The sequence below is a fragment of the Mytilus edulis genome, chromosome 5 (assembly GCF_963676685.1).
Source record: "Mytilus edulis chromosome 5, xbMytEdul2.2, whole genome shotgun sequence".
Taxonomy (NCBI): Eukaryota; Metazoa; Mollusca; class Bivalvia; order Mytilida; family Mytilidae; genus Mytilus; species Mytilus edulis.
The window spans coordinates 78109834-78136308 of NC_092348.1; the positions used below are offsets into that span (position 1 = coordinate 78109834).

A 26475-nucleotide genomic window follows, 5' to 3' on the forward strand; every position below is an offset into this window, starting at 1 on the left:
CACCATGAAGATGAGCATCTGGAGAGAAATGACTTGAAATGCATTAGACATTCAATGTAAAGAGAGAGAATAAAACGTATTGCTTTGCTGAATATTTGATAAAGATATACCAATAGAGAGAAAAAAAAAGCTGTTGCTGATTAAGTTTGAGCCACAAATAATGATGACACAGTGCTTTGTTCCCACCATGCATATGGGCTTTATTATTGTTAGGAAATATTATGAACTGTTTTATGCATTTCAACCTTCAATGTTTGTGTTTTTAGACAATAAAGTGAAGTTACAAGCTACTACATACATTAAATTGGGAAGTACCCCTGCAGCAGCAGTAAAAAGAAGATATTCAGAAAAGGAAACATTTGCCGTGTAAACTGCCGGTTCCAAGTCCGAATAGAGGAGTATGGAAGTCATTTTTCTGCTAATTGGCGCAATCGTATGTTTTATTTTTGGCGCAAATGATACCATGTAATTTTAAAACATGTGGCGCAAACATAGCATTGGAGAAAAAAAGTTGTGGCGCAAAAGGACGCATTTTTGACGCAAACAGATATCTCCCTTAAAAGTTTAATCTACCTGTACATCTAAACCTATGATAGCATCAAGAGTATCCATTTCAACTTTTTTAATTTGAAATGTTTCAATACCTTGGACATTAACTAATTTATACTGTATAAACCTGATAAAGTTAAAAGCCATTTTATCATGTAACTAATAGATCAACCAATTAAAAGGTCAAATACTCAGACATCAATGAAACTGCAACATCATTTATGTATTTGTTTTTAGCATTACCTATTTATACTTTGAGTTCTTAAAAGTCTCCTTTAGTATTTGTTTGCATAAAATGTATGATCAAGGCCTGCCTTTTTGGCTCATTTCCAAAAAATTGAATATTGAAACCTCTAACATTTTGAAATCGAATAAATTATGTCAAATATAGGTAAGATTAGTCTCATGAGGGGTTATTATTTTCATGGTTGTTCAAATGGGATTTTCTTGCAATAACATAATAAATAATGATTTTTTTTTCATAAAATATGCCCTTACCACTAGCACATTGACAAGATGGCTGGCCATTACTCAAGGAACAGGTACTGTTTGGACCAACACAAGGGGAGGTAATGGTACATAAGTTGTAATCAACATCACATTTGTCACCACGGTAACCAGTAGGGCATCTGTAAGGACAAAAATATAATATTATACTAGTGTATAAAAAAATGTCTTAAAAAATCAAAAGTACATGTATAGAAAAAGAATTCATAAAACTTTAAATATTGTAGTCTAGTGAACAAAATCATGACTTTGTTATTAAGTTTTATTTTTGATTGATAAAAGTTGTGAAAAATGGTACAAAATAAAAATAAAGAGACGTGGTATGATTGCCAATGAGACAACTATCTGTGGAAGTTAAAATGAAGTATAGGCCACTGTACAGCCATTAGAGTTAATGTCATGATATAAAAAATCTACCTTTATCATAAGATATCTAATATTTATTGTTATACTTACACACACTGGTACCCTACAACTGTATTATAACAGGTAGCAGCATTAGCACACTGTGATGTTGGAGCACAGTTATCTATCATGTTCTCACAGTTGTTACCATACCAACCAGTGGCACATGCACATTGGTAACCTGTTGAAGTGGCAGAACAAGTACCACCATGTAGACAAGGAAAACTGTTGCAATCTGTGTTTCCTAACTATAATAAATTAAGTAACAACCAAGTCAGCGGTTAGCCATAGCATGTCTTTAACACATATATTTAGTAAATGATTGAACCATAAGAACCTCTAAAAAGATCTTTTGAAATTTTATAAATGTATCAATTTAAAAAAAATATTTGAACCATGATGTAAATCTCCTTTCGATACATGTAACTCCTCAATTTTATTGTGTTTAAAATTATAAGAATTTGCAGGGTTCATTGGAGAAGCTATTATTCTGCTAAATACTAAAAGATTCTTATAATACAGAATTGGAAAATTATTTCTACATTTTGGTACATTTGGATAAACGATGATGTAAAGCCTATGAGACAGATATCATTCTATAGCAACCTTATAATTTTTTAAATATTTTTAATATCAGAGGCCTGGGAACCCATATTGCACAGATTTTAACAGTTTTTTTTCACCTGTGTTTATTTATGATAGCATGGCAACTTCCCATAAATTTTACATTTTCTGGTGAATAAATCATCTGTTGGTATATACTGTGAATTTTTTGTGTATATTTAAATATAGGCTACCTATGTTGAAAGATATCTATAATGTCAGATCATAAAAACACCAATTGTTAAGTATAAAAGAAAACTTGAAAGATTTCCGCTGCTATTTTTGTTGAATAGTTGCAATTTGGGTGATTGGTGCAATTTGATTACTCTGTCCTTATATTCCTTTTGAATTGAAATTTTATAAACACTCTTAACTTACTGAACAATTCTGCCCTCTGAAGCCAGCCTTACATCTACAGTAATAATCATTTACTCTGTCGAAACATTGTATGGTGTTGGCTATAACACAAGGGTACGGAGCACAGTTATCTTTGTTGTCTAAACAGATAGACCCTGCAAATATACACAAACACAAATATTTGGACTGTCAAATTTACTCACCATATCAATCCGATTCATTATTGTCAATTTCTTTTCAAATATAAAATTTAACTGCTGCACCTGAGTTTACAAGATTTTTTCTCTCTATAATTAAAATAAATCATCAATAATGTTACTTTTTCATTTTTTTTAAACTCCCCATATCACATATAGTTTTTAATTTAATCTCAAATTCTGAATTTTATGTAATTTTTAATAAATCCCAATTTCAATACATTAATAGAAGTTCTTGACTTTGTTACGCTTACCTCCTGTTCCAGTTAATGGACAAGTACATGTATATGAGTTGACCCCATTGGTACAGACACCATTATTGACACACGGCTGAGCGGCACAGTTATCTACAATGAACTGACAGCTAGGCCCTGAGTAGCCCAGTGCACATTTACAGATATAGCCACCATAGGAGGAGAAACATGTGCCACCATTCAAACAGCTGTTGGCATCACAGTAATTCATTAACTGACAAACTCCACCATCTGAAAGGAAGAAAAACATCGAATTACTTCTTTTCTATTTCATGCAGCAATTATTAACCAAAACCAAACAAAGAAATATATAAAGAGGTTATGACTTGAAAACATTTATATAAATATAATATGATTGCGATAAATTAATACCAGTTATTATGTTATTAATGAAAAAAATGCATTTGTTATTTTATAACTTTAGCCTAAGATATTCAACAGTCCTGTAATTTCATAGAATTGAAAATCAAAGTGCTTGTGAGAACTGGTGGACTGGTTGAATTCCTTTTTTAGTGGGAATACTAAAAATTAAACATTACATTGTGCAAAGCAATATGGAAGGCAATACTATTAATTGGAGATATTTTTCTTTGTCCATTATAGTTAGTTCAACAATAATTATTGACATAGAAAATAACTCCCATTCAAATATAATATTACTTAACAGTGACATCATTGATATTTTAAAAAAAACAGATACCATATAGCAGGTTATTTTCGCAAGTGTAAAATCTCAGAATTTTACTAAAATAAAGTTTACAGAATATTTTAATATGGAGGAATTTATTTAGGAGTTTTTTTTCTATCCGGGAAAATAAGCAAAAATTTACACCCTGCAAAATCAACCAGCTATATGGTAGATTCATGCACCATGCACAACTTATGTAGCTTTTCATACAATTATGGTCATATGAATGCATATAACTATCAGCTAACTTAAATATTTGAATAAATATTTCATTTCTTGATAAATTTCTTTGAATATTCATGGATAGAATGTATCGAAAATTGTGGTCAATGCACCTTGTTTTTTGCTCTCTAAAGTAATCAAAAGATCTTGAAATTTCCAAGCCAGTCAAATAAGGGTTTTGATTGCATGCATTTAATCCTTAAAATGAATCCATTTGAATTTCAGAAGAAAGGCATATAATAATGTTAATATAAACCATGCCTTGGTAAAAAAACTGTGACTCATAGACATGAGAAGGAAGATTTTTTTAAGTTTGATTTGAAAAAAGGCTAATTTTCCAAACATTTTTGCAAAGTTTACATAAAGCATATGCCTTACACATAAAAAAAATTATCCAGCGATAAGTAAGTCTATGTTACTTTCTCCTTATAGCTATATATATATATACACGAGTCTAAATTGAAAACTACGTTCAAACCTATGATTGCCTTGGATAAAAGCCGCAATTTTTATACGTGTGCATGTAAAACAAATTTCGTTGTAGAAGGGTCTAAAAACAGAACAAACAACATTTCCCAAAAGACCAAAAAAGTGAAAAAGTATATTTAAACAAAACACATTGACTAACAGGTCGAACAACTGATGTTCTTTAACCCTGCTGACTGCCATTGGCAATTGCCAAATAAAATTGATCACAAGATGTAACAAAATGGATCTTAATATAAATTTAATACTAAACAGAAAAAAAAAACTTAACTTGTGGCCACGATGTTATGCCACCACAAACATGATACGGTGTCAATATTTTTTTAGTACACCAGATCCGGATTTCGACAATGAATGTCTCTTCAGTGATGTTATATATAGTGTACATTGAAAGTCTGAAGAGACCTAACTAAATGTTGGCTGTAACTTGACATATTGGAACCTTATATCTGATGCAATCTTTTTCAGAAGCATATCATGCAAAATGACACAGATGAAGTTTCATAGTGATATGAATTATATGAAAACTATAAAGTGTGTGAATGATATAAAAGGCTCTGTATTGTATGTGTTCTAATAGATATGATTGATTTTCATTAAAATTTGTATCAGAAAGAATATGAGAAATCCAAGTGATATATAAGTTCATATTTTTAATGAGATAATGGGAGTTTTATTGATGATTTTCATGTATTTTTATATTTTTGCAGCAATTTTGTTGTCAGATTCTATCACAGATGCACGAAAAGACATACAATAGTAATACAATAGATATATCAATGTGCTGCTATTTTTTTCAATTTTCAGAAGCATTTTATTTTTTCAGTTTTCCCAACCTTGATCAAACCATTACTTGTTCAATTTCCTTTAAAAGAGAATCATTTTGGATAAAAACAATTCAGATAAATATTTCAGGTTAGGATTATTCAATCAAACCAATTTTATTAACATAAACCCATTCTTAACCACTATTCTAAAAGCATAACACAAGGTTCCTTATGACCATTCATTTCATTCTTTTATTCTTGGTTCCAATTTTAAACTATGATTCTATTCTAATGCAATGCTATTTGAATCAAACTATTTCTTAAAATTTTGGGATGCTTAGAATCAAGATATCATTTAGTGAGATCTTATTTAAAATAGAAAAACTATAAGTTTAACATACATTTTGTACTACAAACATTTTGGGAAAAATTAGTCCCCCAAGTTCATAACTAAATAATACATGTACATGTTAGCTATAACCAACAATTTTGTACTATTTGTAGAGATATTTCAAAATGAACCAAATAATTTCGTACCATAACTAGAATTTATTTTTTTAAAGTCAAGCTTAGAAATCCTTAGAATTGATTGCTATGTGAGAACATAAATTTTCCTTAAAATTCAAATTTAAAGATAACTGAAAAATGGGGCCCAGAAAACTAATGAACAGCGAGACATTAATTGTGGCAAACAGGTGATTTACTCATACAGACAAAAAACTTGCACAAGTACACACAGTTGAAACAGAACAAACTCAAGTGAAATAGTACAGTAATTAAGTTACAAGGGGTGGAACAAACAATAAATCTATAGTTAAAAACCCAGGTGTAAACAAAAAACTCCAAAATTGTGACAAATTAATCAAAAGATTTGTATAATCTTGTTTTGCTTGTTTACATTCAAATTCAAATAGAGACATTTCTGTAGCTTTTGTTACATTATTTTGTAAACAAACTAATGTTTCATAAATACATTTTTAAACAATTTTCTATTAGACTGATTATGTTCAATATTTTTTTGAGATTGCAATTTTATTACATAATTGAAAATGATCCAACTTTGTCATATAAGCCGCCATTCATATTTCAGAAATTTTTTTACATGTAAAAATTGCAAAATTAATTTGTTTACAGTATTTGGAAAAGTTTCTATCCAACAGTTTTAAAAAATCAAAATAATTCTTATAAACTGATAGATAATACAAATTATCTACTTATTCCATATGAGGAAAGAAGTATATCAGGCCTTATAAATCTGTTTCAAAATACAATGTACTAAAATACATGTTCTTGAGCACTGCATTGTTTAACAATAATGAATTAATATCTTTATTTAAAGAATGTCAAGTCTTCACGCTTAACCACAAGTCCTTCAGCCATGGCTTGTAAAATTGGTGTAGGGATTGTGAAATTCTTCTCTACAAGTACAAGTAAAGCCAACAGAATTTGGTAAAATTGAGCTTCAGGCTTGTGGATTCAATTGTTTAGCGTGAAGACTGATGTCTTGTTACATAGGATCAAAAGGTGTTTTAAAAAATGGTCTGACAAGTTAGCATTGCACTAGAATACATCAAATCTATGGAAATGTCATGCTGGGATATCCATGCTTGTAGCCATCTACTGGTACTTACCATCTAACAAGGCTGGAAACAGTTTATAATACAAGTTACAAGTATCACATTTACCCAATTTATTATAAATATTTAATATGTCTGGGAAAATATGGCATTAATTAAAATGTTAGCTTGACAAATCTTTTGTTCCCTAAATGTCTTTGTGTTGTTTTCGTCAATGGGTTTCTGTCTCATTCACATGACCCACATCTCCCTTATGTTCATATAAACCTTATTGTTATTTGGAAATCTGTGCTGCTTGAACTTTTGATGTCATACAACAATCACTTTTCAATTGTGGCATCAGATATTTTGTATTGAGACGTCAAAATTTTACAGGAACCTTTCTGATGTCTAGTAATGGCTGATAATTAGCAATAAGGTGTATTGAATACATAGTTTCCCCATTCATTATTTATCATATAAGCTTCTACTCCAGAAACAATTAAAATTGTAAATTTCAAAAGGTTTACTATAGAGTGAACTGAGTCAACTTGAATGGAGAGTTGTCTCATTGTCACTCATACCACATCTTCTAATATATCTACTTATGACTCAATATCAGTTTCACTTTTACGACAAACTTTACATTAACATCCTAGTTCACCTTGAATATAAGAATACAGACAGAGCATAGCTTCCTTCAAATAAGTTACAGGATTTTCACAATAACGCACTTACTATCATTATAACCGTTAGCACACATGCAGACAGGTTTAGATTCAGGATAGAAATCCACACAAGTCTGTCCTGATCCACAGCTCCCGGCACAGACATTCGATTGTCCTCTGACATGGCAGTAAGTGCCAGAGAATCCCGAGGGACACATACAGGTAAAACTGTTGACATTGTCTATACAGGTCCCACCATTAGCACATGGATTAGGTGCACACTCATCTGTAATTATAAAGTTAATAGCAAGCATAATATTAAAACAATAATTTCTTCAAAATTTCACCTGTTTTCACACTTGTCTTGATAAATAATGTTTTCCGGCATGGTTTGTTTTGTATACATGTTTAACCTTGAACTTGATACTTGATCTTAATACAATGATGATTCAGGGTCAAAAGAGCACATGAAGACATGAAATTGTTTGATTTCCAAGGAAGACAATATCTCACCTGCTATGTCAAAATAATATATAAGAACAGTTTCAATGTCCCCTGTGTTGCACATATTTTATTTGTTCAAGTCAATCACTAAAAAAAACTTATATAATTTTTTATAAATAGCTGAGAGATGAATGTTTGAGAGTATATGCATCTAATTACCAATATAGTTTACCCAGGTATATATAATATTTCCAAGTGCATAACTCCTTAATTAAAAACATTTTATCAGAACTGCTTAACAAACTTGTCCAAGATATAGCTGATATAAACATTAGTTTCATGAAAATCTTGCAGGAATTGTACAGATGAGAGTGCTGACAATGCAATTTTTCATTTTAATTGAAACTTCCAAAGGGCATAACTTTAAAAAAAATTGTTGATTGGAACTGATTTTTTTACTTGTCCGAAACAATACTAATATAAATATTATAATAATCTGTCAACAATTGTACAAGTGAGAGCGATAAGAAGACCTGAAGAATGAATGACGGATGCCTGGTATTTCTATGTCCTCCGCGACATGACTGCCAAGGGACAATAACCAATATATATCACGACACAAATGATGACACAAGTGCTTTGTTTGGAAAGGTAATACAACTACATTGTTCCGATAATAACAAATAATTATCTGATAATTACCTATATTAGTTTCACAGTCTTCTCCTGTATATCCTTGATTACAGATACATTTCCTTCTGATGGCCCCATAAGATGAGCATTGTCCGTTAACGCATGGGTCATCAACACACGGATTTTTTGGTGTTGTACAACTGCAAAATATATTTTACAATCTAAAATATGTAGCTACTACTTTGAAATTGCTGTAAAACAAGTATAACCACATGAAAATTTACCTTCCTTCAAAGTCAAATATTGTGTTGTATGGAGTTCCAATGTATTTGTTAGCTTTGAAATGGTGTAAGTATTGATATTTTGCCTTTTAAAACATTAAGCTTGTGAAAAAGTATGATAACCAATGAAAAACTGACTGATTAATATGAAATTCAGCAGTAGTTATTATGATTTTTTCTTTATCCAAAAATGAAACAGACTTCTCCCCATAAATATAATATAGCTATAAGCATGATAAGCATCATGGTATACACAGAATTTCGAATTACCATCTTTGAGTAATTACATAAAAAAATTAACTTAATTTTATTGGAATCTTTTCATATAGCTTCACATTAAAGCAATATAGTTTCCCACTTATACCATGATGATATAAGGCCCTGGGGTGAACACTGTCAGAAGGAAAAAGGAACTAAATAAAAAAAAGTTACAACTGTTTGACAAAGTGAATGACGAGTGAATTTATCACACAACTTGAAGTGAAATGACAGATATAAACATCTATTTGAAATGTTTCAGTGAGTTTGTGTAAAAGTGAAGCAAGACCTTCAATAATCAGCAAGCAACTTTCTGCCAAGTTACAAGCATGATTCCCCCCCCCCCCCCCCCCCCCAAATATCTTAAAAAATAGATTATTGATGATATAAAATGTATTCTAGATTTCAATCTTAAAATTATTTCATTTAAATTCCAAAACCAACTATTATGTTATGTAAAATTTCTAATTAGCGCAATATCTTTATCTAACAATCTTTGAAGGTTAGCTACAAAACCACATAAATACCAATTTTTACCTTTCTATTAATCATGTATAATTTTAAACCTTTAAACACAACTTGGTTATGCTTCAGAAAATGAAACCCACTACATTTTCTATGTAAAATTAAAGTTTTCTTTTTTCCCTCTAATAAATATAAATAAATAAATAGTTTCAGTCCAAACAGATGTTTTCAAAAATTTGCATGTTCTACAATTGACATGTTTTCCTAGAGTAGTTATTATATTACATGTATAACAGACTCATATTATAAAAAGGCATTGTCACAAGTAAAGCCTCACAATATATAATTTGAGCAATTTTCATGGCCAAACAAAACTGATACATTTTCATATATTTTTCAACTTAAATTAAATGAAACCAAAAAATAAATGATATTGTAACACACACTATACACATATGGGGTTAGTAATACCAGCCTCAATGAATACTTACTATCCTAATGGTGCCGCTGTACTGTAGGTAGTCAAAGTATTGTTTAAATTAGTATGTGGCATCAAAAACAGTGCCACACTGGGTTTCTTTAACACCAAGTGTAACATTTAGCAGCCATATCCATTTACTATATAATAGGGGATTTAAATTTAAAATGTCAAACAAAATTTCTCATTATGATAAAGTGGGAAGGTATCCATGGGACACAGATGATACCCACTCTTCCCGGCATTTTACGTTTCTGCAATTTGGCACTACGTTTCTGCATTTTTTTTACATTGATTTTGTTAAAGGTTGTTTACATTTCTGCATTTAATTTTTAACGTAAACTTCTTCTGTTTGACAGGTAAACCTGGGGCGTGTTGTTTTTTTTGTTCTTCGGTAGTGTTTGGTGTTTAACGCTACTTAAAACACTATTGGGTTATTCTAGCATTAATATTCGTCTTAATTAATGTCTCTAAAACCTATTTAGTCGTTTTTAATTGTAAATTGATTGATTGTTTGTTTGTTGCTATTTTTTTAATGCCCAGTGAAAAATATTTCAACGGAATTCAAATCAGTGTAAAGTGGATGTAGGTAATCATAGGCAACCTTTAGGCCTTCAACACTGACAAAACCCATACTGCACGGTGGTCTAGAAAAGGCCAAACATGAAAAGTGTGAAACAATTCAAACAAAAATTATACATAAAAAACTTTTTACAAAATATCAAATAAGAGTAGAGACATGAACTATGAACAACCACTAAACTACTAGAGACCAAATCACACAGAAATTAACAGCTATAGGTCACCGTTCGGCCTTCAATGATAAGCAAAGCCCATACCACAAAGTCAGCTATAAAAGATTGATTGATTGTTGGTTGCTTAACGTCCAGTGGCAAATATTTCATGCATATTCAGGATGAGAACAAGTTCACAATAAATACTATAGGTAGGTCTTGAAAAAATAGAGGCTATCTGGGATGATGGTCGGGGAAATTTTGACTGCCACTGGAAAATGTGGGCATATTGGATAAGGACAGAAATTTTGCCTTGCAACAGGCCACCTACGGACCCCTCAAAGAGTTGATGCAAGGGTTCTTAACTTGCAAAGAGCGTGGCACTCTCCCTACACGAGGCATCAGATTTAACGTCCCCAATCTGACCAGACGTGACAGCGAACTTGATACATCCCGCAAAGCAAAACGGACGCCCCACTTCGGCAAGCGTTTTACTACCGGTCGGAAGAAGATCAAGTGACCATATTTCTATTCCCCAGTCACCCTTGGGGGTCAGCTATAAAAGGCACCAAAATCAAAAATGTAAACATGGTAAAACTACATTATAAAATACAAATCAAGAAAAAATCCTATAATGAAATAAAGTCTTATATATTATTATTACCATTTTTTACAGGTGAAATACAGGTAAAAATGCGGAAAAGTAATACCTATTTTTTTTCGGAAAAGTAATGTTCTATAATGCAGAAACGTAAAACTGGATTTTTAAAATTGTGAAAACGTAATATACCCACTCTTCCATTTTGTTATAAAGGCAAATAACTCAAGAATGTTGAAGTGTCAGACGATAATTAGATTCGTACCAGCTGGTTTAGAAAAACATTGTGATATCAAATTTTATTGGTTTCAGTGAGTTATTTCAAACTGTGATGTTCTATTTTTCAAATACAAATTGCAGTGCATTGTTTTCTCTGAGTTATTAGCTTCACTAATTCAAACATCAAAATTAATCATATCCAATATTGTTGCACATTGTTGTATTGTTTTAGAGAGATCAATGAATTTCTAAGCAATATTTTCAATATTTAGTCAGAATAGGGAAAAGCACTAAACATGAATCCATATTCAAATTCCTGAGATATAGCATTCCTTACTATAAGTTATTATTAGCTATGATATGAGGAGCTGATGATATGATCAATATCTAAATAAATTCATTCCTTATCATTATGAAATTATGAAGCATTTTATGTTGAAGATACAATATTTCAACTAATTCTTCAACAATTTTAATGTAATTTAGAACAGAATTTTTAAATAGAAATTTTCATGTGGTTTACATTGTGTAATGAGTAGATTCTTTAACAAATTTAAACTTTTTTTATAAATCCTTTTAATAAATAAGACCGTGCTCTTCCTATCCAACATATCATAGAAAACCTAAGGAGGATTTTTTCAATCACATCATATGAGTCACTGTTACTATCTCTTTAGATTTACCCAGCTAATTTGGGGTCATACTGGGTACTGATGTAGTTTTTTTTCTGACCAAATCATGACAAAAACAACTGCTTACCTTTCTCCAGCCACCAACCCCTTCTGCAAAACTTATAGAACATACATTGACTCAAGAAAATCAGGTGGCATATGATATTCATCAACCTCCCAGATGGCATTACTACACCCTAACTAAATAGTATCCGATTCAAATAAAGTTAGAGTATAATTGAAAGGAACATTTGCTCCCATTCCTATTTTCTGATTAAAGACTTACGTTGACCCAGTAAATCCTGAGTAAGATGGACATAGACAGGTGTATCCACCAACCAGGTCGTGACAGGAACCATTATTACAGGGATTAAATCCACTGGTAAACTCACAATCATCTATATCATTCTCACACAGGTTGCCACTAAAACGATCTACAAATAAAGTTGTATAGTTTTTACTGTCTATACAGAAAATAAATTGTGCAAAAAGCATCTTAATATCAAAATATATATTAGTGTTTTCCCTTTTTATAACGTTTTTAAACATACAATCAATCAATTTATTTTATAATTCATTATTTAATCAGCTTTCAACAAACACAGAAGCATGCACATTCTTTTTACTAAAATCATTGAATTCATGAAAAGTCCTGAATAAAAACAAACAAATCTACCACACATAGTTTACAATTTTAAAAATTTCTGTGATTACCCAGTCAAAGAAAAACTGATAATTTTACTGATGATGATCTCATGTAACAATAGGTGTTTTCAAGATGGTGTCAATGATATTACATCAAATGAAAGTTTTAACTTGTAGTAAAAGATATAGTTCTTTGACTTTTCTAATATATTTACAATTACAGCCAACGTAATAAAAAAAAAAGAATAATCCAAGAATTTGATATATTTTTAAATATTTTTCAGTTTTTTAATTCTTGGATTAATATTCTATAAATAAACTTCATGCATAAATAAATACATGTTGCAAATTGCATTCCTCTATCATGCCTATGTTTATTTTGAAAGAGAGCCAAATCGACTCAAAATTTTTCACTTAAAATAATTCAATGAAGTTCAACAAAAAGTTGCTTGCTATCTATGAAAAAAAAAAATAACTTTTATTAAATGTGCAGCTATATATTGGGTTTGGTGCCATATCAGCTAGATAAGGTTACAAAAATAATAATGGCGTTGAACTTAAAGCTCATCCATCTACAAACATAAAAATACAAATATTTATCAGTCAATAAGAAACTACAGTGTTCATTTTATATCTGTTTAACTTAATGTATTTCCTAACATCCAATAACATTTTTACTTAATTATAACTACTCAATACCACATAATAACATCAGATAACAGAAACAAATACAAGAAATCAAAGTAAATTTCAATTTCATAACAGTGTATGTTTTAATCCAAACAGAACTAAATTTCTTCTAATGTAATAAATGTTAATATTGAGTGAAACAAAATTGTGATTTTATCAGACGCTTAAAATAAAGGTATAGTGCAACAATCAAACAGGAGTGATAGGGTTACTGTCAAGTGATTAATTTCCACAAGATTTAAATTTCTTAATTTCAAGTGCCAATCCTTCTGCATTGTATTACTAAAGTCTTTATTTGGCCCCTGATTGTGAATCTCTTTTTTTTTAAAGTGTATGATTTCACAATTTTGTCTTAATGGCAAAATTGACAAAAATTAATCTTTGTGAAAATTTCCCACTATACAGTTTTATAACAGTAAGATTGGATTTCATTCTAACATATCTAGTCTAGTGTTCATGTCATTCATGCCTTAGATTGAACAGATGCAATACAGTAATTAGAATAAAATACCTCCTGAGCCTATAGCAGCTTTTTCAAGGAATGATATAATATTATATATATATTAAATTTATCTCAAAATATGATATATATATGAAAGTTTGAAATAGAGATTGGAAATGGATGGGTTCAGAGTTCAAACTGCTAAGAATGTATTGTAAACACAATGCATGGTGCATCATACAAAATATCATTGCAAATATCTACATCTATCAATCATTTTTCTATTAACTTTAAACTTTTGAATCACTTAAGAAATAAGCATTGGACCCAGGGATATTCTCATTAACCTTATCCTTTGTGAAGCAAACTTGATTGTTTTATTTTTTAGTTTTTAGAGAAAAAAAAAATTCATCTTTTTTACACATCTTTATGAATCAAAATTCTGAAAAATCTATTGCAGAATACATTTTGGTTATTTACCAAATTTCTTTGGGAACGCTTTGAAAATGCATTTCCTTTAAAATTCAATATACTGGTATGTTTTCTTTTCTTTTAAACAAAATTTGCTTTGACATAATTATATCTTTACATAGATATAAGAAGATGTGGTATGAGTGCCAATGAGACAACTCTCCATAAAAGTAACAATTTGTAAAAGTAAACCATTATAGGTCAAAGTACGGCTTTAAATATATGGCTAAATTTCTACAATCAGATCAATGATATATATCATATATTGTGTTAACAGTACTTATGACCTACCACCAATTTTTCCTCCAATAACTGTAACACATGTCAAATAACTTATTATAAAATGGTATCATCTATTTTTTGCTGTTTTTTCGTTGAATCTTCTACACTGACCTATGCTTTATACTAACTTAACAGATGTAGTTAAAGTAAAATAATAGATCTTTATAATTGTGTGTATTCTAGCATAGTATATATTAGTGGATATTCTGAGCCCATGTAAAATAAAATCAATTATTAAGATGGGATGGAGGAAAAAATGTCTTTGAAGACATACTAATCTTATTTTACTAATTATCTTTTTCATTTTGCAAAATTCAAAATCATTACTATTTGTAAAAATAAATCAAAATCATTACACAAAGACAATATCTAATCAAAATGCTTACTACAACAAACACTTCATTTTTCTACGATAAAAAAAATGCCACACAATAAAATTTAAAATAATTCATTGCCACATACAATATTGCATTGCCACACAATAAAATTTACAATATAATATTGCCACACAATAAAATTTACAATATTGTTGACAATTCAACCAACAAGTTGAACATGCTTATAAAAACTTACTGCTGGTACAAGTACATGTAAAGGTAAGTACACCGGTCTTTGTACACTGTCCTCCATTAAAACATGGCTGACTATCACAAGGGTTGATCTCTGTCTCACATGTAGGACCAGTATAACCTATAACAAAATAGGTAGTTATTTATAAAACACTAGTCTAAAAGAATACGGTTTTAGGCTTTCATTTAATAAATGTTTGGTTTAAAGCATTGAATTTCCCAAACTTTTGGTCTCAAGGACACACAATGAAGGTCACTTCAGAAAGATGTCTTATGCATCCTGGTATTCATATATTAACACAGATTTACAATATTTAACACTTGAAAGGTAGACAGGATGATTTCAATTTTTATTATTTTAAATTCAAAATTTTGATTGCATTTAGTTTGTTAGAAATGTAAAATAAATTTTTGAAATTTTCATGAAAATGCAGTTTTCAAATACAAAATCAAAATCAAAATGCAAAATTTAAATCAGAATCTTTAAAATTTGCTCTCAAAAGGGGGTATTGATATACAAATAGGAACCACAATTTGAAAATAAGATCATCAACTAACCTGGTGGACATGTACAGTAGTAATCATGGTTCAGGACTTGACATGTTCCTCCATTCTGACAAATACCTGTACAGATTGAGGCAACTGAAATAAAAACAATTAAATAAAATACTAAAAGATTTTGTTATAGTACTTGCTTTCTAAAAACTGTTTGAGTCGTTGTATTGGTTTTTTCCAAGTAAGTCCTTAAACTCAATTTACTAATATTTACAAGCTTCTTTTCAAAACATTAAATCATTTTGTAAAATCCTGTACATTTCTACTATTCAGTTTTCACTTTAAAAAAATACACTTTTGATTCTTTTAAATGGACCAGTATAGCATGAGTTACAGGGATTTATACATATTAAAACAACTCCCTTGTAATGTAATTATCAAAAATAAAACACTGGTATAATGAAGTCACTACTTACAACCACTGACACAATCAGCTGGTGAAATCTTTCCTTCAGCCTGTGTGATTCTATCACCTTGACACTCCAGACATTGCCTCTGACCAGTATTGGCCTGATAAAAGTTCCTTGGACAAGCAGTACAGGTCTCTAAACCATTATAAGAGTAGTACCCAGCTGGACAAGGATCTAAAAAGTCAAGGAAATAAGAAAAAATTGTCTTAACTATGACTCATAAAGGTTAATATCAGGAGCAGATAACATTGATTTACACTTGCTGGCAAAAAAACTATCAAATTCAAAACAGCACATATCAAATTCAAAATAGCACATATGTTACAGTTGCTCATGAAAACTAAACCGTTCTAATACAAAGTCCCTTGTTATTTTATTTGCTTTTCATAATTCTACTAATCTTATTTTTAACTTAAAATAACTTGAATCAAACATCACAAAAATTGGTGCTCCCCAAAACAGGTGTACAATAAGACACAGGTTGTCAAATAATGCAATAAATTCAACACTTAAATAATAATCAAAATCAAAATAACTTGATTTTAACATCATATAAAATGGTGCGCCTAAAAATAATTTACATTTAAGACACAATAGACAATCTTACTTTTACAATCTGATTCTGTAGATTTGCCAACTCCAATAGTTTTCTTGCCACTAGGACACGTTGTACATGATTGGCCATTAGAGGAATAGGAATCAGCAGCACACTGGTAACAGGGAGCTTGTCCAGTGGTGGATGTAAAACCATTAGGACAGGTAACTGAAGGATAAACCAAAAATAAAACACAAAGTTTAAAAGTTAACAAATTCAGACTTTTTAAAATACAAGAATTGATTGACTGCTGTTTGCTAAACAGCCAGTGGAAAATATGTTGTGCATGTTCGGGATGAGTAAAATACAAGAAGAATTTTTGTATTTTAATTAACATTAAAATTTGTTAAAAATTTTATAATTTCATACCCCTTATGAGAAATTCAGACGGTTTAGACAATCTGTAAAAGATTTTTGTAGAAAACAAATTACATGTGCTTCAAACATGAGACTAGGAAAGTAGAAAGTTTAGAAAATGTTTAATATTTTAGAAAAAAAAGACCCTACAAATTTCAGATTCATACCTCTGGAATAAAGGTTTACATTTCAAATTAATGTATATTCTATATATACATTTGTACAGTAAAATATTTATTTATAAATCCTTACAACCTCATCGCAAAATCAACATTCTTATACATGTATATCTAAGATACAGTACATATTTAAAGCTCAATTTTTTCACTTCTGATATAAAAGTTCTAAAAAAAGATGCTTAAAAAATGCATTTTTGTTTAGGGGCCAGCTGAGCCCTCTTTCAGTAGAGGGATATTCTTGCCGCGTTGAAGTCCCGTTGGTGGTCTTGGCTGTTTTCTGCTCTTTGGTCAGGTTGTTGTCTCTTTGACACATTCCCCATTTCCATTCTCAATTTTTATTCAAACTTATCAGACATTTTAGATTATTCATTATAACAATGTACTATAAAGTGTGACTTACGATAGCAGTCAGTTTGTCTGGTCAAGCCTGTCTTTCTACTATTGGTTCCTGATGGGCAAGCATCACAACTATCACGGTTTGGTGTGGCCAGATAAAATCCAAAAGTACATTCCAAACACTGACGCTTTTCACTGGAGTAGTGTCCAAGGGCACAGTCAACTAAAAGTTAAATATATATCTATATATGAATATCTGCTAAAATGGTCATCAAATAACTACATATAATACATTGTGTATACTGTAAAATGATGTATAAGTTTGACACCAAAATTGCTATTAACTATAATTGATTAAATGAAAGATTTTCTGGCTGTGTTGAAGACCCATTGGTGTTCTTGGGCTGTTTTCCGCTCTTTGGTCCGACTGTTGCCTCTTTGACATATTCCCCATTTCCATTCTCAATTTTATCAAGAAGTATCAACAAGACAATTTAAGAAAATGCATTCATTAGTTATCTTTCCTGTTGTGCAATATAAGGGAAGCTCCATATAAACACTAAAGTGGGACCCTGGGGATGCACTTAAATACTCAACTATGGGTGGATTTCATCTATGTTTTTGCATAGTGGAAATGCTAAATTTTAGTTTGCCTCTATAGGAGGTTAATCAATTTCTGAAGAGCCATCCCTGAGTATCTTGTATGTTTTAATGGAAAATGCAGCCCTTAATACAAAGGTTGGATTTTAAATACGTTTATTTGCATCAGGCACATATCAAGGACAAGCTTTTTTCCACTTCTTGCATAAACTGACTTAAATTATAAACTTACAGCAAACAGACTTTGATTCTGCTGAGACATACTGAACTCCGGCATTTGTTGTACAAACAAAATAATTCTTCAGGACTCGGTCATAGGTTACAGAAGCAGAAGACACGGTGGGACAGGATCCAGAGGCTGATAATTGTAAAATGGGAGCTAACTCTGACTGCTTGTTGACGAAAGCGTTAGAGATTAAGTTAGCACAGGATTGATAAGCAGTGTCCACATAATTAGCTGGAGTCATATCGAAAGTGAAAGTAGCATAAACAATTCCCTGAAATTATAAAAAATTAACAATCTAGTAGCAGTAGTCAAATTTGACCCTAGAAATATAAATCTAATATGGAAAATGTAGTTCTTTAATGAACAGTTCCAAATAATAATTTTAAAAAATAATTAGAAATTAGAAAAACTCATCAATTAATTCATAAGACTGTTTTGCTTAAAATGGTTCCACTAAGGGCTGTTCCAGAAAATACTATGTCCCCCCCAGGGACAGCACTTTTTTTTAACCCCCACCACCCACAGAAATAAAATTTAATTAGAACAGCACTCCCTTTGCATTTTGGTTTTTCAAATACAACCACCCACATAATATTTTAAAAAATTGCCTTCCCTGGGGGGGACATAGTATTTTCTGGAACAGCCCTAATAGAATAGTTTTGCTGAACCTGATTTAATTTATTCTAACATGACACATAAGAGAGAGTAAAAATTCACAAAGTGTAGAAGATGAATTAATTTTCATTATTTTTGTGCAATATTGTGTGGGTAACATATCTGAAATAAATGTCAAAACAAAGATCTGTACTAAAAATAATTTTCACTTAAAATTACTTCATTAAGACTGTAATTCTTTTTCTATTCTTCCTTAACATTTACATTTTCCATATTTTTTTAGTTAAGGCATCACATAATGTGACTTGGCTATGAGATACTACAAAGCTGTGTATACTTACATTACTATATTCTACCCCTAGTCTGGACACCAGGGTGTCAACAGGAGAGGATATTGATATAGAATAAGCTGGTTGAGAGTTACGACACATGTTTTGTAAGTTAGTGGCCATACTGTTCCACTGGTTCTGGAGCTGTGATTGATAGTTACTTGTACAACCAGCAGAATCTGTCAGGATACCAGTTCCATAACGTAAAACAAACGACTGTCTATAGTATGCTGGGTTTCTTGCTGTGATTTGAATAAAAAGTAAAAATATATATTAACTTACTTGTGATAAACAAAATATCTGTATTGGGGAAAACAGAGAGTAGAAATGTTTAAATTATCTACAAATTGGCAAGCTCTAAGCCAAACAACTCAGAAACACTCCAAAATAATGAAATGAAGTGTTATATTGACATTTAGATGCCTCACAATAACCAACAGAATTCTATCCCACATAGCATTCTATCCTATTACATACATCTATCCCATTGAAACTAATGGCAATACAACCTAGTGAGTAGGTATATCTACTTACTTGTGATGTCCAAAATATCTGTATTGGGAAAAAAATATTCAAACTATCTAAAAATTGGCAAGTTTTAGCCCAACAACTCAGAAACACTCCAAAATAATGTGTTATTGTTCGCCTGTCTTTATATAAAAAAAAAAAACCTTTACCAACCAGAAATTTCCTGTACAACGTGGTGGGTATTTAATCCTGTCTTTTAAAATATATGAAAAATTCCCTCTCTTAACATTATATACCATCACTTAAGTTTTAAAATGTGTATCTTGTCAAATCTTTACATTAGAAAACACCCCCTTTTCAATACAAAACCCTACCTATACAAGCTGATGGGTATGTGCTCCAGTCATTATTTGTGAAACAGCTGGTAGAAATACTGTTAGTGTTGATACTGTTAGAGAAGTAATATCCAGAGTTACATGTAAATGTACAGTCAAATCCAGTGTTCCCTGACTTAGCTGTACATATCTTCTGGGCATTTTCTGCATTGATCAACCATGGCTGACATTTGTTTTGTACTGTAAAATAATTCATGTTTGTATTGATGTAATTTAGATATTAAATAAGAACAATGTTGAGTAAATGATTGTGTAAAACATAAATTTATAAGTATGTTTTTATCATGCAGTAACTGTTAAACTTATCATAAAAGGGGAGATAACTTATATTCTTAATAGGATAAACAAATAGACAAAATCAGAAATTGGAATTCACTTTATGGGATCACTGTTTACATGTCTTTGAGGAACAACTGCTATAAATATGCTAGATATATGAACTTATTGTCCTTCCCTACGCCTATATCACCCTGCTCTGTCGCTCAGTAATTCTCTTATCAAGACTTCAAAACGAGACCAGGCATTATCAGCGACGTCACAATGTGAGAGGAGAAGTTATCAGCGACGTCACAATGCGAGAGGAGACGTTATCAAGCTTGCTTTCGTCAAGCGTAAAACTGTCTTAAGGAGAGGAAAACAGACCATTAATAGAACTATAAACAGATAATCAGGTTTTCTACGTATAGATATCATAAAATATCAATGTTTAGAAAACCCGATAATCTATACATATCAGATAGACTGCACTTATCTGATCTCTTTATAGGTAGTATATATTTATTCTAACTCAAAACCATAGGGTGCGTGGTTAATTACAGTTTGAATTTAGTTGACTGTATTCATCAAAGGAAGAGGTTCGTTCCATAAGGCCCTAAAATGACAGACCCCCTTTTTTTTTGCCTAAATTTCAATTTGGGATTTATTGACCAATATCACAATGATAAGTAGCTAATGCACTGACTAGAAAGGAAATAAGTCTTTTTGTTGCAAATTTACGTTCCTTTGTTTTATTTATGACGTCACAAATAGTACTCATTTTGATTTTCCATGAAAAAACAATGAAAATGGGTAAATTTCCATTAAATATTTGGACAGGAAACATAAAGCGCATACGTCGATAAAAAAGATCTTTGACAATAATGTTTGTAATGACATTTTACATGTTTAACTTGAATTTTTAGGTTGTCGACGTCTGCACTCTATGTTTCCGGATGTAAAATTTGGCTGAAATCCTGCCAATTTTCTCAAATTTTTTGTCAAAATCCCTTATTTTAACCTACCTGGGATGTAAAAATCAACGCTTTAGAAAGAAACTATGACAGACAATGTTCTATAAAACTTTCTCACATGTCTTTAAGTCAACTTAAAACCTGTTTTATCTTGTAGCATTGACTTTATAATTGAGGCCAAATATGACCCTTACCGAACTTACTCATTTAAGATTTCAGAGATGCTTTTTCTCATCAATAATAAAAGCAAAATTTGCTATACCAGATGCAAAATGTATATATTTTTTACACCTAAAGAATACACAAATAAGCTTGGGAAAAATGTAAATATTTACCTGTGGTATACACCTGTACACTACACGACTGTGTATTTAACGCAGCATCAATTGCAGTAAGTGTGATCATCCTCACTCGACCAACATCATTATAAGTGAGAGTAAATATCCCAGAATTAGCTGTTACTTGTGCTCCATTCTCTACGGCCGTCACTAAATCCTTGGGATCTATTCTGATGGTACTGGACTGTGATGTGATGACATAGGCTGAAGGTGTTGAACAAGTAATTGTTGGGGGAATTTGGTCTGAAAACATATATCTATAATTATTTAAGGCTTGATGGTATAAAAACAATTGAAGCACTTTCTGTTTAAATCAGTGCCTTTACTTTTTAAATTTTTGTAGTTGCATTGCTGGGTTGCTCCCCAGTGTCATTTACAGCACATTTCTCTTCATCAATATAACAAAAGCAGACCCTATGTTTCTTTTATTAATTTGTTTCTTACTATTTCAAAATGAGATAACTAATGTCTTTGTAATTGTTGGTGCTCTCAATGATTTATGCTATTATCCATAAGTTTGGTACACATGAGTATTCTTTAGTTATTCATCCTTTATATACCTTCATCAGTATGACTTAAAATTCTTAAGCATACCCTGTAGCTCAAGACTCACAATTAAATTTAGTTGTAAGACTTTTTGTGAAGTGCAGACCTGTATATTTTCACACTGTGTATACATATTTTCTCCTTATAACTGCTATTTTCGGCAGTGTAAGCAATTACCCAGAAGTTAAGTACCACATGGGCAGTCCTGCAATTACTCACCTTTTATCTGTATATTAAAACTACAAGTTCCTTCATTATTATTGCCATCTTTAGCTGTATAGGTCACCACTATTGAGTTAGGTACCACATGTGTAGGTCTGTAGTTAGCAGGGACAGTGGTCACTGACTGGACAAACCCAGACTGGTCAGTAGCAGTAGGAACAGCATGATTTGGTGCTTTGTACAACTCTACTGTGAGGTCAGATGTTATACAATTCAGGAATGTGGGTTTTGTTATATCTGAAAAAAAAATTAGCATAAAAATATTTTTCTGATACATTTGTGTATCTATCAACCAACAATAAACTTATAAGACTATCCTAAATATACAAATGCAATACATAGGTAATTTGTATGATTCAATAATTTTTGCAATAGCAATAGCAATGCATAACAAAATTGTGTTTAATTTCCCGATAAAATGCGATGTCTATTACTGCACATACTCTCCATGACAGCTTTACAATGATGCAAAGAAAAATAAATGAGAAGCTTGGTTCAAGTCATAAAGTCATGGTTATTGCACTAAAAATAATGATCTTTAGACTAAATCCTCACTTTGTGCATTTTGTTGATGGGTTACCGTTAGACTGACATAAAAACAGTTTCTAGAACTTTTCATTTTATTCTATAAAATTCGTCTTTGCTGTTTTCTGATTCTGGTATCTCTAAAATTTACATCACATCTTGTCTCCTATTCATATGTTAATTTTAGTAAGACTTGATGTTTGCAATGTAACATTATATACTCACCAACACATGAAGGTGGAGTTGAGGGAATCCACTGTACAGTATTTCCTACTGCCTGACATCTGAGTGGAGTAGAGAATGAGGGGGCATAACCAGTTCTTTTACACTGATAAGTTATTTCAGTACCAATTTCATAGCTGGTGGCTACCTGTGTAGCATCTGGTGGGGTCCCTGGATCCGTACATAGGGGACTGATGCATCGTAAATCACCATAGTCCCATCGTCCATCTACACCACATCTGATAACTGTATCCCCACTACCACTGGTTCCTGCTAGCTGGTAGCTCCCTGAACAACTGAATATAAAACTACAGCCAGTCACTGTACAGGTATTGGAGAAGGGGTTACTTCCAGATATAGCTGTAGTGGCACCACAATCAACAGCTAAAATAGAAAACAGCAGAAATTATTCAAGTCTTTGAAAGCTATGGTGTTTTTACATGAAAAGGTTATAAGATACACAAAAATCAGTAACTAAAACTTCAAGACACCTTAGGAAGTCCATAATTCATATATAAAATAAGCAACTGCAGGTTAACTATTTTTGTCATTGCATGTGTTTGCAGTAGTACAAAATCAACAATATTTTTTTTTTGGCTTCTTCATACTTTTAAAAGCCTAAAGCCATTGTAAGATTAACTGTTGTTATAATTGTGGACACAATTGTTCTTTTAAAATTTCTGTTTAGGAGTTTTCATGGGGGAAATCCCCCGCAAATAGTGACGGTTGGCAGGTATGCGATAACAACAAGCTTGTTTTTCTCAAAGTAGTTTCACAGGACAAAATTTTGTTGAGTTGAAATAAATGCAGAACCTATACATGTATGTTTTTGTGATAACTCAGGAACATACTAAATATGGACTTTTTCTATGTAAATAAAGCATTTAATCAAAAAATTTACAATACTAACTGTTAAAAGACTAAAGGAAATATAGGATTTCTTTTAATTTTGCAAAGCAAGACACGACAGAAAAGAGAGTTCTTTATTTTGAAGATACCCATTGTAGAACTAAAGATGTCAACTAGTACAATTGAGACTATAATTTTTAGCAGTATATTACCTGGACAATTCAAACTATCTCCAACTGTACCATAACGTTTGGTATCTGGTTTATAGGCACAAAATCTCCTCAGGGTCACACCAGTGCTGTTGGTATTGTCACACTGGAGGGTATAGGCGCTATTGTAATTGATACTACCAGTAGGTGTGGTGTTACTATCGGCAACAACATCCAGAAAACATGTGGCCGCTGCAAACAGAAAATGTTGTTATAGTTACATAGAGAATAGGTCATGATACTTCTTATTTTCATTTAGAAAGCAATTAGACTATTTTATCAAAGCTTCAAAATGAAAATGTATTGAGCATGGGAATTTAAGAATGATAGAAGAAGAAGTGGTATGAGTGCCAATGAGACAACGGTCCATCCAAGTCACAATTTCTAAAAGTATTATATTTACAGGATAACTTTTAGTTTAAACAATATTTATTCAGATAATTCATCATAATACGATATTATACAAAGGAAATAATATTCAGGATTCAGAAACAAGCAATTTGCTTTTACAAATCTGTCTCCTTTACAAAAATAATACACTTATAGAACAATACATAAATATAAATACTGTTATGCTCTGTAATAAATATATGAATATGAAAAAGGTGAAAGAAGAAAAAATTTAATGAAAAAAAAAAATTTTAAAAAATTAAAAAAAATTAAAAATAAACATGAATTATTGTAATGTATACAGTTAGAAATGCTTTGGTTCCTATTGAGTGATGAAGCATTAACATCAAGGGTTAAAACGTTTACTTTTAATAATATATTTCTGCACCAAACTAAATAAAAGACTATTTTGCTCATCTGAGAGTACCGTTGATCCAAAAAGCAAAGTTTTTGTGTTAACTTGGACAGGAAGAACTGAAACAGAATCTAATAGTTCTTGTCTTAAATTAGTATATATAGGACAAGATAACAGGAAGTGAGAATTTGTTTCTACATCACCACAACGACAATTTGGAGAGTCTACTAAGTTACGAAGGAAAAGGTGAGAATTCAATGAGCTTGAATCCATTCTTAAGCGAGCATGAAGAATTTGACCAAAACGATGTCCTATATAATAAAACGCTGGGGTCTTACTATTTTGGGTACTAATTTGTTTTTACAAATCATATACACATACAAAGGATAACTTTTGTTTGCAATTATTCCATAAAATATTTCAAATTCAATGTCAAATGAGTACCGTAATCATCCAATCAATTTACAATTTCTCAAAAGATCTAAACAGCAATAAACTTACGTGTACACGTAGGTATAGCTGGATTCCATGAGCCATCTCCTTGACAAGATACAGTTGTTGTGGCAGAATTAGACCCAGAAACAACATACCCAACATCACATAAATACTGCACAGAGTCACCCTGGGTAAAGGTCAATTGTAATGTCAGTGACCTTCCATGACCTATTGTCTGGCTAGGCATTGGGCATTGTTTTACTGAAAATATCAAGTTAATGTATTTCATGACAAAATGGGGCCAAAAACACAAATATTTGAAAAATAGCAAAGTACTTGATGAGTTTCATAAAAAATTATATAATTTTCGGCACAAACATATCTTCATTAAAAATGGACATTTATATCATTATAATCCTGGTAAATTTGATAAAAATAGAGTTTTTTATCTGTTTTTTAAGACAAGTCATGTTTTGCACATACAATTCAATTGAAACAACAATCTAATCCCAAGTCTTGGTTTTCAGTCACATATGTTACTTACACACACAAGAATGACCAATGTGATAAGAGTGCCATGGTGACTTTCCATCTTCTCCTGCTTGAAGGTTTAGTCCTTGGAATCCATTGAATGTATAAAGGTCGTATCCATAGTTACAGGAGCAGTTGTAGGATCCGGCAACATTAACACAGCTGTGGTCACAATATCCATTGTTATAGGCACATTCATCAATATCTACAATAGTAAATATAGAAAGAAATTGATACATTTTCAGTCATTACAACAAATAAAGAAATCAATTTTAGCACTCAAGACAATACTGCCCCTTTTAAAGTCTTAGTAGCAGAAAATTTGTACATTTAGTTCTTGGATGCAGTTCCGACATCTCAGGTCCACTTTTCAAAGTCCACTCAAAAAACTTCCCCATATTCTTTCTAATGTCTCTTATA

At 31.3% G+C, this 26475-nt stretch overlaps 1 protein-coding gene across 14 annotated transcripts in view; it reads right to left on the reverse strand.

Moving 5' to 3' along the window:
* Window positions 1-26475, reverse strand: part of LOC139524508 (uncharacterized) — an 83210-nt gene that overhangs the window by 22651 nt on the left and 34084 nt on the right. For 4 of the 14 annotated variants that reach the window (XM_071319319.1, XM_071319321.1, XM_071319318.1 and 1 more), the window contains 24 exons: window positions 26069-26260; window positions 25591-25785; window positions 24348-24536; window positions 23290-23670; window positions 22537-22776; window positions 21769-22014; window positions 20184-20384; window positions 19354-19583; window positions 18404-18668; window positions 17636-17794; window positions 16712-16867; window positions 16111-16278; window positions 15698-15781; window positions 15144-15260; window positions 14580-14600; window positions 13887-13904; window positions 12327-12474; window positions 9832-9852; window positions 8406-8536; window positions 7330-7545; window positions 2873-3103; window positions 2443-2576; window positions 1513-1709; window positions 1048-1178 (listed from right to left, as the gene is read on the reverse strand). In XM_071319319.1, coding sequence (XP_071175420.1) covers window positions 1048-1178; window positions 1513-1709; window positions 2443-2576; window positions 2873-3103; window positions 7330-7545; window positions 8406-8536; window positions 9832-9852; window positions 12327-12474; window positions 13887-13904; window positions 14580-14600; window positions 15144-15260; window positions 15698-15781; window positions 16111-16278; window positions 16712-16867; window positions 17636-17794; window positions 18404-18668; window positions 19354-19583; window positions 20184-20384; window positions 21769-22014; window positions 22537-22776; window positions 23290-23670; window positions 24348-24536; window positions 25591-25785; window positions 26069-26260 — 4071 coding nt within the window. The remainder of the gene's footprint in view (window positions 1-1047; window positions 1179-1512; window positions 1710-2442; window positions 2577-2872; window positions 3104-7329; window positions 7546-8405; window positions 8537-9831; window positions 9853-12326; window positions 12475-13886; window positions 13905-14579; window positions 14601-15143; window positions 15261-15697; window positions 15782-16110; window positions 16279-16711; window positions 16868-17635; window positions 17795-18403; window positions 18669-19353; window positions 19584-20183; window positions 20385-21768; window positions 22015-22536; window positions 22777-23289; window positions 23671-24347; window positions 24537-25590; window positions 25786-26068; window positions 26261-26475) is intronic. The other 10 variants (XM_071319324.1, XM_071319327.1, XM_071319322.1 and 7 more) reach the window with 7 other exon arrangements.